Source organism: Opisthocomus hoazin, chromosome 1 (genome assembly GCF_030867145.1).
Source record: "Opisthocomus hoazin isolate bOpiHoa1 chromosome 1, bOpiHoa1.hap1, whole genome shotgun sequence".
In the NCBI taxonomy this organism is placed as follows: Eukaryota; Metazoa; Chordata; class Aves; order Opisthocomiformes; family Opisthocomidae; genus Opisthocomus; species Opisthocomus hoazin.
Window position 1 is genome coordinate 97,307,037 of NC_134414.1, and position 14,475 is coordinate 97,321,511.

The 14,475-nt window shown below is 40.4% G+C and overlaps 1 protein-coding gene across 19 annotated transcripts in view; it reads right to left on the bottom strand.

The window, feature by feature from the left end:
- DMD (dystrophin) overlaps positions 1 to 14,475 on the bottom strand; it is a 1,341,705-nt gene that overhangs the window by 349,910 nt on the left and 977,320 nt on the right. For all 19 annotated transcript variants that reach the window (XM_075430270.1, XM_075430262.1, XM_075430225.1 and 16 more), the window contains one exon: positions 8,706 to 8,941. In XM_075430270.1, the coding sequence (XP_075286385.1) occupies positions 8,706 to 8,941 (236 nt within the window). The remainder of the gene's footprint in view (positions 1 to 8,705; positions 8,942 to 14,475) is intronic.

Below are 14,475 nucleotides of genomic sequence, written 5' to 3' on the forward strand. Positions count from 1 at the left end.
AGTCTCCTGACACATATTCTATATCCCTTGAGGTCCAATTTTCAGATTAATAGATTTTTTTTTCCCTTTTTTTACTCCCCTTTCCCTTTAAAGACTAAGATTTCCAGGCCCTCTAGAGAATCCTGCTGCATTTTCTACCCTTTAAGAATAAGCTTAAAGGCTGACAGGCATTTTTTCATTTTTCTCTATTCTATAAAAAAAGCTAGAATCTTCCAGCATACAAAACCTTGTAGTTCTAACTTTTTCTAATACATTTAGAAATCTGTTCATTTATTAGGATTTTTATTCACTTCAAAAACTGAAAACAGCCTTCCAGTTCTTCTCATAGATTAGAATTAATTTTAAAAGTCTAACAGCTTGACACAGTATAAAATAAGAATTCTGCTAGAGACCCTGTGTTAAATAACACAACAATAACACTCGGAATATACATAAAAGAATGATAGTCTCCTGAGCGAATATATCCCATGGTGAAATTCATAGGGGTAAAGGAGGTTTTGCACGCCATTTAAGCTATAAGGTCATATATAGGGTTCTGCTATCAGAGGAGGTGCACAAAAATGCCAATGAACCCTCCAACATGCTGTAGAATCAGTTTCAGCTCCAGCTCTGCTTTGGGAGCTAGCTGATCCTGGTCCAACAGTGCCCCAGGGAATGTCTGCAGCTGTGTGTTCATATGGAAACAGAAGATCCTAGAGAATGTGAAGCTTTGAAAACAACCATTAAAGTAGCACGACAGCAGGGAGAGAGGGATGGGGCAAATATGCTCCTGAAGATTGATTCTGAGAGTGTGAATGTCAGCTCCCAACTTACTGGCACCATACTTGGATTCCGGACTAGCGAACTCCTCCCTTTAAGCACATCAGAATATTAAACTTGGAAACGTTCAGCTCTGAGTGTAAAATTTTCTATGATGTTCTTCAACACACGATGTTTTCTATGATGTTCTTCAACACGAGCTGGCGGGGCTCATTGAGAGGGCTTTAAACTAGGTTCGAAGGGGGAAGGGGATATTGCCCAGCTCACTAGGGATGAACCTAGGCTTGGAGTGCCAAGGCCAGGGGTGAGATTGACAGCCCAGCTCAAGTGTGTTTACACCAATGCACGTAGTATGGCCAATAAACAGGAGGAGCTGGAAGCCATTATACAGCAGGACGGCTACGACTTGGTCGCCATCACAGAAACGTGGTGGGACAACTCGCATGACTGGCATGCTGTCATAGATGGCTACAGACTCTTTAGGAAAGACAGGTCAACAAGGAGAGGTGGGGGAGTTGCTCTATATGTGAGGGAGCAACTGGAATGCATTGAGCTTGGCCTGGGGGCAAGTGAAGAAGGAGTTGAAAGCTTGTGGGTTAGAATTAAGGGACAGGCTCACACGGGTGACATTACGGTGGGTGTATACTACAGGCCACCTGACCAGGAGGAGGAGGTTGATGAAGCCTTCTACAGGCAGCTGCAAGCAGCCTCACAGTCACAGGCTCTGGTTCTCATGGGGGACTTCAACCACCCTGACATCAGCTGGGAAGACCATACAGCTAGGCAGGCGCAATCCAGGAGGTTCCTACAGAGCATCGATGATAACTTTCTGATGCAAGTGGTGGAGGAACCAACAAGGAAAGGCGCTCTGCTGGACCTTGTATTAACAAACAAGGAGGGACTGGTGGAGGACGTGAAGGTTGGAGGTAGACTCGGCTGCAGTGACCATGAAATGGTCGAGTTCAGGATCCTGCATGGAGGAAGCAGGGCGATAAGCAGGATCAAAACCCTGGACCTCAGGAGGGCTGACTTTGCCCTCTTCAAGGAGCTACTGGGAGGAATCCCGTGGGCCAGGGCTCTCGAAGGCAGGGGGGTCCATGAGTGCTGGTCGCTTTTTAAACAACACTTCTTCCATGCACAGGAGCAATGCATCCCCCTGAGAAAGAAATTTAGCAAAGGAGGCAGGAGACCTGCATGGTTAAACAAGGAGCTTCTAGCGGAGATCAGGCAGAAGAGAAAGGTGCATGGCATGTGGAAAGAGGGACAGGCCACTTGGGAAGAGTACAGAAACGTAGTGAGAGCAAGCAGGGATGCGACGAGGAAGGCCAAGGCTCACCTGGAATTGAAGCTGGCAAGGGATGTCAAAAACAACAAGAAGGGCTTCTTCAACTACATCAGCAGCAAAAGGAAGGCTAGGGACAACGTGGGGCCGCTGCTGAATGAGGCGGGTGTCCTGGTGACGGAGGATGCGGAGAAGGCAGAGCTACTGAATGCCTTCTTTGCTTCAGTCTTCAGTGCTAAGACTGGCCCTCAGGAATCCCAGGCCCCGGAGGTAAGAGAAGAAGCCTACAGAGAGGACGACTTTCCCTTGGTCGAGGAGGACTGTGTGAGGGATCGCTTAAGCGATCTGGATGTCCACAAATCCATGGGCCCCGACGGAATGCACCCACGAGTGCTGAGGGAGCTGGCGGATGTCATTGCTGAGCCACTCTCCATCATCTTTGAGAGGTCCTGGAGGACTGGAGAGGTGCCCGAGGACTGGAGAAAGGCCAATGTCACTCCAATCTTCAAAAAGGGCAAGAAGGAGGACCCAGGGAACTACAGGCCGGTCAGCCTCACCTCCATCCCGGGAAAGGTGATGGAGCAGCTTATCCTGGAGGCCATCATCAAGCAAGTGGAAGAAAAGAAGGTTATCAGGAGTAGTCAGCATGGATTCACCAAGGGGAAATCATGCCTGACCAATCTGATAGCTTTCTATGATGACATGACTGGCTGGGTAGACGAAGGGAGAGCCGTGGATGTTATCTACCTTGACTTCAGCAAGGCTTTCGACACAGTCTCCCATGATATCCTCCTGGGGAAGCTGAGGAAGTGTGGGCTGGATGAGTGGTCGGTGAAGTGGATAGAGAACTGGCTGAATGGCAGAACTCAGAGGGTTGTCATCAGCGGCGCTGAGTCTAGTTGGAGGCTGGTGACAAGTGGTGTCCCTCAGGGGTCAGTACTGGGCCCAGTCTTGTTTAACTTCTTCATCAACGACCTGGATGAAGAGTTAGAATGTACCCTCAGCAAGTTTGCTGACGACACCAAACTGGGAGGTGTGGTAGATACACCGGAAGGCTGTGCTGCCATTCAGCGTGACCTGGATAGGCTGGAGAGCTGGGCAGAGAGGAACCTGATGAGGTTCAACAAGGGCAAGTGCAGGGTCCTGCACCTGGGGAGGAACAACCTCATGCACCAGTACAGGCTTGGGGTGGACCTGCTGGAGAGCAGCTCTGCGGAGAGGGACCTGGGTGTCCTGGTGGACGACAGGTTAACTATGAGCCAGCAGTGTGCCCTGGCTGCCAAGAAGGCCAATGGGATCCTGGGGTGCATCAAGAAGAGTGTGGCCAGCAGGACAAGGGAGGTTCTCCTTCCCCTCTACACTACCCTGGTGAGGCCTCATCTGGAGTACTGTGTCCAGTTCTGGGCTCCCCAGTTCAAGAAGGATGAAGAGCTACTGGAGAGAGTCCAGCGGAGGGCTACAAGGATGGTGAGGGGACTGGAGCATCTCCACTACGAGGAGAGGTTGAGGGAACTGGGCTTGTTCAGCCTGAAGAAGAGAAGGCTGCGAGGGGACCTTATAAATGCCTACAAATATCTGAAGGGTGGGTGTCAGGAGGATGGGGCCAAGCTCTTTTCAGTGGTGCCCAGTGACAGGACAAGGGGTAATGGGCACAAACTGAGGCACAGGAAGTTCCGTCTGAACATGAGGAGGAACTTCTTCTCTCTGAGGGTGACGGAGCACTGGAACAGGCTGCCCAGGGAGGTTGTGGAGTCTCCTTCTCTGGAGATATTCAAGACCCGCCTGGACAAGGTCCTGTGCAGCCTGCTGTAGGTGACCCTGCTTATGCGGGGGGGTTGGACTAGATGACCCACAGAGGTCCCTTCCAACCCCTACTATTCTGTGATTCTGTGATTCTGTGATTCAACACTACATTACCTGGACATGTGCTACATGGGTCTTATCATGCATATGTCACTAATATGAAACTTCTTCACACCTCTGTAGAACTTGAAGTACTCTATCCAAAAGATTGAGGACTTCACCTTACCTATAGTTTACATTTCTGACACAAACTATACAGACAGACACAAATGTCTCTGGCTGTAACTACAAGTTTTCATTCAACACAGGCATATTTAAAGTACATTGATTCATACCCTGTAATACGGAACTACAAATTTTAATTTGGCAATTACAGTAGCTTCTGTAAGAACAGGATATAAATTTGGAAAACTATATTTTTATTTCCACCAAATTTATGTTGGAAAAAAGTTTGGACAGAAAACTTCCCATTCTTCTGTTCTATCAGAATATTAATTGTAAGGCTGCATACAAAAACACATGTATAATTATAAGGTTGTATACTAAAACGCATGGTAAGTAACCATGGTAAAGGATAGGTAAAAAAATCCTCAAACAAGGGGAATGTTACTTAAGCCCACTCTTTCATCTGAAGTCTGTTAATTGCAGTTTATAAACCAATATTTTCCTTAACATTGATTTTAGTAGCATCAGCTATACAAGATCCCCAGCTATTGAAAAATCAATTCAGTAATTAATAGTGAAAACAATCTCTTCATTCCAATTTTGTTTACTTCTCTAATTGACGGAAGATTAAACCTAGTTTTTTAATAGTGACAAATTAATTAAGCAGAAACAAATTATCTGAATCTTTTTGGATGACTACTTTAGGACAACACAAATCATTACCTAAAAATATCTTATCCTCTTCATTGCTTAAAAGTGTCAGTAACCAGCTTGGCTTAGGTATCATTCTACATGAATTGTTTTTTGGATTAATCCCCTCCACTGCATCTAAAAGTGCAGGCTCAGACTATACTCTTAGAACGAATGAGTAAAAAAATAATACAAATTATTTGTAGCCAAATTCACTAGTTATATTATTCATTATTATAATACTTTTTACTAAACAAAATTTATTTACATCCAGTACAACTGAAAGCCATGTTTTCCATGACATCTGTCACAAAAAGTTTGGATGGACAGCATGCTTTGGCAAAATCCATATACAGAATTGAAAATTTAAGGAGATTATAGTATTTGATCTCTTTGAATGGCATTGTTAATTATCTTCCAGCTTTGCACAGCCTCCATGGTTCACCGCTTTCAGTAGAAATCTATTCCTGCAGCAAGTCTTCCTCACAATACAATGATGCCAAAGCAGAGTTTCTGAGTAAAGGCTTGTTGGCACTTTAAGTAAGAAGAGGTTTCCAGAATGTAGCAAAATGTAGTTCATCATCCTATTCCTCTCTTTTATGAAGAATACCCACCTGACCTTCAAATATAAAACATCTTGATTGTTTTGAAGTAAGGACAGTGAAATGAAGCAACAATGTAAACTGTATTCTGTCACTTCCCTTAGCTACTTACATCTTGGCATATTACATACTCTCAGTATTTCCCATGAACCTTCCCTGCAGATGAAGGTTGTCTAAATAAACAACATATAAGTCTTGTCAGCCTGCCTCACATTTATTTCTGAGGATCAAATCCTGAAAACATCAGTATTCAAGCAGATGAGTAAAATATAATAATTTTCCTCTAATGAAAACATGGATGACACTAATCTTCATATTAAATTTTTTTACTACAGACTTTCAATGTGTTTCAGTTTAATTATACAGAATTTAACAAGATGTATATAATTGTAGATGACTAAAATATGTAATGCATTTGCTTGAAAGAAATGTATACCCCTTATCTGACAAAGATTAACTATAGATGTTCAAAATAAATAGCCATTATGCTACTCTCTTCATATGCGTCGTTTACTACATAGTATGTGCACCACTTAGGAGAATTTAAGTTGTATTGTTTCTTTCATTAAAGGGGAAGCTGCCACTAAAACAAGCCTTTTTTTTAGAATAGTTATCTTTTTTGTTTTGTTTTGTTCCATAATTAACCTTTCTACCTGCCATACACACAAGAGTACCAGTTCACTGTAATCACCTGCAAGCAAAGTTCAAGTAGGGGCTAACGATGTTTAAACTTTTATGGATCAAAAATATGGCACAGTTAGTGGCTGTGACCTTGTGACACTCAGATTGAAATGAACTTAACCAAACTCCCCTCAGAGACTTAGCTTCAACAACATTACATACTGCTGTGAAAGAAAGGACAGCTTAAGGTCGCTTGTTTTTACCTGGGTGATTTGGAAAATGTCCTGTTACATACATCGCTAGGATATGGGATATCTTTGCTTTTAAAATTTTCATTTTCTTATTAGCAATGTGGTGCTCTGTTTTGAAAGAAATATGAAATGGAAACAAAACCCCAAAACAGTAAGGACTTGGTAGTACGCCAACAGGACTAGCAGTTTGAAGCAGTCTAAATTCTGGGTAAGCAACTAGAGATGTGATATAATAAAACATCTTTCATGTAGCATGTGTCTTTATAATGACGAATTTTTATAAGGGAAGTAGTCGGCTGTATTAAGATGGTATTTTATACAAAACCCCAAAAAACTATAGGTAACCTACTACAACACAACTCCTATTAAAGCTTACCGAGATCCCTGTAGAGTTAAAACACACTCTCCAAATAGAGGACAACACAATACTGTGACTTTCAATGACTTTTAAATTGCAACCACAGAAGAGGCATGACTATGATCTTTTACAGAATATACAGATCTGGGGAGATAAGCACTACTATTGGTTTTCCAACTTAGATCACATCTAGCCTGACTTTTCAAAGTAGCCAAATACCCACATGTCCAACTTAATCAGCTTACATACTGCTGCAGACACTCTACACATTAGAAAATGGGGGGGGGGGGTGGTGTTTGAGAAATCTAAAATTCTTTGTCAGTTTTGAAAATTCTGTTTGCTATTGTCACCTAATAATCCAGTGATAGATTTAGAGGCAGAATCAAAATTTCATGACATTAATTTCCGGGTATTAACTGATATTAAGATGATCATTAGAGAAGAGGGAGCCAGTTAACAGAAATGCAATCTATATTTAAACATTGATTCTTCCATTTCATCAGAGAATATATTAAATGTCACATTCTGTTGCACAGCCAATTACAGAGGTGAGCACAACAAAAAAGAGTTTTCCTGCTGGTTTTGTTACCACCACAGCATGGGATCAAAAAAAGAGACAGGGCTACCAAGCCAGGAACAGAAGTGAGAGAAAAACTGCAATAGTGCTGGCTTAACCAGCTAAAGTATTTTAGCCTTGAGTTAAGATGAAATGCAGATATAAACCAGTTCGTTTAAAACTACGTGTAACATTAACTGAAATTCTCAAGAGTTAATAATTTGATCTCATATTTAAGAAAAAGAGGTCTACAGAAGGAAGCAAGCTACGGATTTTGCTTGCCAGAATAATGTGCTAAAATGAGGCAGAAGTAAGAAAAGCACATAACTGAAAGAAGTATTTGACAACATAAAATTTTAAAAAAACCCAACAGTTCTGCAAAAGATTAAAACATAATGTGCAAACAAGTATTCTTTGGCCTTCAACCTTTCCAAATGAGGTAACAGCTATTTTAATCTAGTGTCCTATGCAGGTGATACTTCAACTATCACTTATTATTAAAATATACCCATGCCATTTAAAAAATTTCTCAAATAATAAAGCATTATATAAATCTATGCAGTAAATATTGTGACCATTAATCAAGATGAAACAGTGATTTTACTAATCTAGAAGCTAAAACAAAACAAAAGTCCCAACAATAGAAAGTTTAAACCACTGAAAAAAGAGAAAGATAAGAAAACAAGCAGAATGAATTTTATGAGACATCTGCATATTTTAATACATATGTTATTATAAAACTGCTTAGTACAGATACTAGGCAAAATGTGTCTGTCCATTGCGTCTCGGTCTCTTTTTATTTTAAGCACAGAGAAAGAATTGCAATAGCTTCTTAAAAATATATCACATTTTTTACTGGGAGGAGGAGGCAGAAGACAATCTTATAATAGTGTGTCCTAAACTCACTTTAGAACTGAACTGAATGGAAATTTAACACTCAAAAGTTTTGCACAGGCAAGCCAAACCTCTTCTATTGAGCAATGTAAAACCTAGAAGGCAGGTAATTACTTTCAAGCTATATATTACCAAATTACTTTTATTGCTACTGAGCAGCTAAACTTTAGTCTTTTTTTTTCCTGGCAAATATATTTCCATATTTTTCTGTGTTTTTAAAGACAGGTAACACTGATGCAGTTTTGCTGACAAAACACTTGCATTAATGAGCTGTTTTTTTTTTTTTAAGATGACTGAGGAGCTTTTCATAACCCAACAGCAGCAGGATATAAGCCTCTCAGAAAGTTATTACAGAAGCAACATAAGAAAAGGTATGAAACAGAGAATCTTTCCTTATGGCAACCTGGACCTTACTATGCAATTCCCTCTTTCTCTTGATGTTTATATTTCAGCCATTGGCTTGCACACTCCTATGACACAATCAGCACAAGGAATAGAGAAATAAAGAGATCTGCCTTAAATACCAGATAAATCATTAAATACTATTTCTTTTCTTCAAATAATTAATTAATTAATCGAACAATTGTGTTTGTGGGATAAAGTAGCTTAAATAACAACTGCATGTATTGCAGCCTATCACCTCTGCTGTATTCCTTGTTGAAATGATTTAATACAGAATAAAGATCATGAGGCTTTCAACTTGAAAAATCAGTGTTTCTCATACCTTTTGTTTGATGATCATGTCGTTGATATCATCAAGATCACCTACTACCACTCTCTGAGATTTGATCTCTCGATCCAGTCGAGAAAGCCAGTCAGTGAGTTCTGCCCATGCCTTATTGAAGTCAGCCAAGGCTGGAACCTCCAAAAGCACAGAAGATGGCATTTCTGGTTTGAAGGTGGTGGTTTCCTTGGTTACCCTGGTTTGTGTATCCACAGCAACAGTTTCACCAGAAGTTACTGAAAGAAAAAAATGCTATAATTACTGAATAAATGAACTATGATAAATGTTCATTTCAGTAACAGAATTTATGCAGTAGAAAGAGTAACACAGAAATAAGCTCATTTCTTGACATTATGTCTACTGGAAATATGAAAATTAAAACTAAAAGAATACAAGAATTCATTTTTCCACAGTATTTCTATTCCAGTGTACGCTCAACATTCAGCATTCTCAGCATATTCAGTTCTCATTCCTAAAAGACCATTGGGACCTAGTAACACTAGCAAAGGTCTTGGTGTAACAAGAACACCCTCAGTCAAGGTCACTGAAGTATTGGTATACTTGAGTCATCTTCCAAAATCTAGTAGTGTGGTCGGATCTCTCAAGGCTAAAGGCAGATTGAAAACAGTTGGTTGCAATATCCGATGTATCACAGCACGACCATGTATCTAGGAACACATTTCATCCGCGGTCTCCAGTCACTCGTAGCTGTGAATTTGTCTCACCAACAATGTTCTCAGTTACTATTACCATCAGGTATTTCCCACAGGCTCTGTGACCAGTATGGGAGCTTACACAACAAGAAATTCAGCCTTGGCCCATTCTTGAATTTTCCTCCTCATAACTTGACAACATTATGCACTATTATATGGATATTTGTGGATTTTTTTTTTTCCTTCTATTTGGAGAAAATGGACACATCTTCTCTTTTGTGTCCGATCTTACTCTGTTAGCTGAGTTTTAAAGAATTTTTTTGTTATTCATTGCTTGCATTGTGGAAGTACACAACAGTGAAGCACAATGTCTTTCTTTGTAGTCAAAAATTATGAGAGGTGACACACATAGCTACCACTGGACTGAGGGGCACATAACATGAAATCATTCAGAATTTCAAGACGGATCTTTACTTCTTGATTTTTGTTGTTTATAAATAGATGGCTATAAACTGTTGGGCTACTTCTGCCCTCCAGTTAATCATGCAAAAGCAATTCATTATCCACAATATTATGGCAGATGAGGGTACATTGGATTGTCTTTGGTTATTTTTTTTGAATTAAAAAAAAAATCCAGCCAAATAAGAAGAATACTACAACAAGGAAAACACAAGAACACATGGCATTTCTTCACTGAAGTGCTAAACCGTTGGAGAACAGAGAGTCTAAATATCTACACTTTAAGTAGCTACAGAATCTTTATCTGAACCAACTGCCTAAACAACACAATAGCTAAACCAGGAAAGTTGTGTACTGATTTTGGCTGGGATGGAGTTGATTTTCCTCCAGTAGCTGCTATATTTTGGGTTTAGTATGAGAAGAATGTTGATAATAACTGATGTTCTTAGTGGTTGCTAAGAAATCAAGGACTTATTTCAATTTCCCATGTTTGGCTGACGAGCAGGTGTGCAGAAACGCAGGAACAGGGAGCGAGCAGAGCCAGGCAGCCTTCCTAAGCTGGCCAAAGGAAATATTCCATACCATAGGTGTCACTCTCAGTTTGTAAATGGCGGTGGGCCAGCAGGCAGGAACTCTCTCTTTTTTCCAAGCATTTGAACTTTTCTAGGAGTTTGGTCTTTTTCTGTGAGCTTGGCGAGTTCTGCAAAATTCTTGAGTTCGGCAAAATCCACGAAATCGATGAGCTCTAGGAAATCTATGAGTTTCGCAATTGCTGCCTGGGGACTGGCTACACAATCGGTCATCGGGCAGTGAGAAGATTTGCACTGTGTATAGCTTGCTTTGCATATTGATCATCATTATTTCCTTTGTCGTTTTATTAAACTGTCTTTATCTCAACCCACGAGCTGGTTTTCTTTTTTCCATTCTCCTCCCCATCCCTCTGAGGGAGGAGAGGAGCAAGTGAGCGGCTGTGCGGTCCTAGTTGTCAGCAAGCGGCTGCATGGTCCTTGTTGCTAGCTGTTGGGTTAAACCACGGCAAGCTGTGTGGAGCGTGTCCCACATTTTCTAACACTGAACTGCAAAACATGATTATTGAAAACCAAATATAAATTTCTAAAGGACTAAGATGTTCGTCTGCATTGTTCCTGGTCTCTTTACAAATTAGAGAACACCTATTTGCTGCACTCTTCCTGTGGGGTAGCTTGCCTTTAGCAGAAAAAAAACAGCCCCAAAACCAGTGTCACCCCATGCACAGTAACGGGTTTTTTTCTGCCTTCTAGTACTTCTGAGTCTGATGGTTTTCCCCATTGGCACTAATGCCATTTCAACAAAGCCTGTCCGAAGTCTGAAATATCAAGTAGCAGGTGAGGGGTGAGGGTTTAACAGTTTGGTCATAAAAACACTTGAAACATTAAAACAATCAGTAACATTAACTGATCTTGCCAAGTAATTTATCAGCTATTTTTCACTAATGAGCAAGGTTTTGGCGAATCAGTGACCCTCTTCAGCATTGCATAAAGGGGAAAAGCTGTGCACAAGTATCTAAATGACTGTCACTGTAAAAGCACCATAAGATGCCATCAGCATTAAAAATACTGTGTGATTACAAACAACTTACCAAATCATCTAACATATGCATTATTTATCTAGCCTGAATAAATGGCAATATTATTATACCAGAAGTGACTCCTGCAAATGATGATTTTTAATGACATACACTGCAATTACATATATTTATCCACCCATCCGTATCATTATTGCATTTCTGAAGTGCAATGCTTGTACTTTTCCTTTCTGTACTTTAAAATCACTTACTCACGGGTAACTATGAAGTAAATTAATTATTGTAAAAGGCAGTTCTAACATTGCAAGTTTTTAATTAAAATCACACAAACAGATGACAAAATGGATATATCTTTTCCTGACATGGAAAGAGTTATGTAAGGGTTTTTCTGTAATATCACGCTGCTTGCTGTAACAGAGTATCTTGTAAAGTTAAAGATTTTCAGGTTTTAATATCAAAAACAAAACAGATAACCCTAAAGGATCTCTTTCCTTCATGCTTTTATTTGATTTTTTTAATTCTTACACGTAAATAATTAATAATAATAATCTGTATTGATCAGGTTTTCTTTCATCTCTGTCAAAATTACTCCAGATATTTTCTGCCCTGTTCTATTTCTTTTTACCTAAATTATGCAAACAAAGCAGAGATTAGCTCTACTTAGTACAGGTGAGGGCACATCTGCAGTACCGTGTCCAGCTCTGGGCTCCCCAGTACAAGATGGCTATAGAGCTACTGGAGAGAGGCCAGTGAAGAGCCACAAAGATGATTAAGGGACTGAAGTACCTCTCATACTAGGACAACCTGAGAGAGCAGAAATTGTTTAGCCTAGGAAAGAGAATACTGAGGGGGATCTCACTGATGTGTACATATATCTGCAGGGAGGATGCAAAGACGACAGAGCCAGGCTCTTTCCAGTGGTGCCCTGTGACAGGACCAGAGGCAACGGGCACAAACTGAAACACAGGAGGTTCCCTCTGAATATGAGGAAGCACTTTTCGGCTGTGAAGGTGACTAAGCCCTGGCACAGGTTACCCAATGAGTTTGTGGAGTCTCCATCCTTGGAGATATTCAAAAGCCGCTTGGGCACAATCCTGGGCAGCCTCATCTAGATCACCCTGCCTGGGCAGCGGGGTTGGGCCAGATGACCTCCAGAGGTTACTTCCAAGCTCAGCCCCTGTGTGATGCTGTGATTAGCCAGTCCCACAAAATGACTACTGACATAGGGGAGTTGTTAGCCGTACTTTTTAGTTCTTATATTCCAGTTTGCCCCTAGCTGTTAGCCCAGGAGTGCATTCAGCGATCAGAAGACAATGTACTGAACCTGTCATTCACTAATGGACACAATTGGGTGATTTTATGGTTTTTAGCAGAGGACTCAGCTCATTACCTAAAGCAACAGGTTCCAACCCATAGTTCAAAGTCTGAATCTTTGGATTCATGCCCCCTTCACCCAGCCCTCACTCCCTGTTTTGGAGGAGATGGGAAACAGGTGTTTAAACAGTCAATGGTGCTTAGCACCCCAAAGTTTCCTCATGTGCTGGCTAGAGAGCAGCACAGCACTATTAGGCATTGCACTTTCACACTTTGACGGTAGCAACCATCATCTCTCCCATCCCTCTCCTCAAAGTAGCAACACACCACAGCTTTCCTTTGGCTGTCAGCAGATGAAGGAGTGACTTTGGGAACTACAGCTGCACGGGAGGAGAAAAGGGGAAAAAGATCAATTTCTTCCAGAGAGTGGCAGATCATGAATGGCTCCAAAAACTGGATGGGACCCACACAGTTGCCAGCTTTGGACCATCAAACAAAGGGAATATTTAAAACAAAGCCACATCAAGCAGGAATAGTGAGGAAGGAGGGAATATTGTATTAAGATCTGCAAGGCAATGAGAAAGAAAACTACATAATGTTCTTTTAAGGCAAAAGGATATTACAACAGAATTACTTTTCATATACATACAAACAAAAACTACTTTGTTTGTAGATGCACTTGTTATTTTGTTCACTTGCTAATGTACATTGAAGCTAGAAAAGAAAGCTAAAGTTAAAAAAAATGTGTTCTTACTAGTTACTTTAACTGAGTTGGCACTTAGAGCTTACAAACTTCAGTGGTCTAAAATAACTCCCAGAAAATCACTGAGAAAACAAAATATTAGTGATCATTTTCTCTGTCTTCATTGCTCTACCCAGAAAGCGAGGTGAATTCAAAAAGTGTCACACAATAATCATAATATCCTCAGAATTATACACTGTTTTTCTGACAATATAGTAACTGCAGTTTAATAGGAATGCCTTGGTTGTACTCTTTTAACGTTTACAGTCATAAGGCTATTGTACTTTTCATCTTTGATCAGCAGAAGAAGAAAATGGCAGAGAAGTCTTTGAGCATGTCTGTCTCTGATGAATGTCATTTAACTGGCCGAAGGACAAAAAAACCATGCAACAAACAGCACCAACTAGACATAAATAATGAAAACAAAATATACCATGGTTTTCTATAGATATCAAAATATTTTGTTTGTTTTAATGTTATCCTTTAGAGCTTTCTGTGTTTGATATGTTTTTATGCCTTCCTCTCTCTGAGCTGGATATTAAAGATCTGTCTGACACCAAAGAAAATTATATACCAAAGACACAAATTCACAGATTTGTCTATATTGTCTCATCCCTGGATGGGAATTCAACTCCACAGTTTAGTCACAATTTCCTGTAACAATTCCAAAATGTCATCTCATTTCACCCTCTCCTCACATGAACTCCTTAATACTGTAGGTCAAAGTGATTCAGAGTAAAGCTCATTATTTGCAGTGAAGTATTCCATAACACGGTCAAGACACATGTGATTATTGAAAAACATTGTCAAGTGTTTCATTCCAGAACTTTACCAAAGTGGTTAAGTGGGAAAAGTATGCAGAAGTTTTGACTTCCAATCTTTACCAAGGGATGGATGCTTAGGTCCCCTCCCATCTGGCCTAAAGTTCATGTAAAGACCCTTTATTTCATCTGTGACCAGAGGTTCTTAGACAACAGGAAAACAGTTGCTTAGTTTGGCATTCACGTAGGTTAAACAGATGTTGTCTTATCTCAGAGG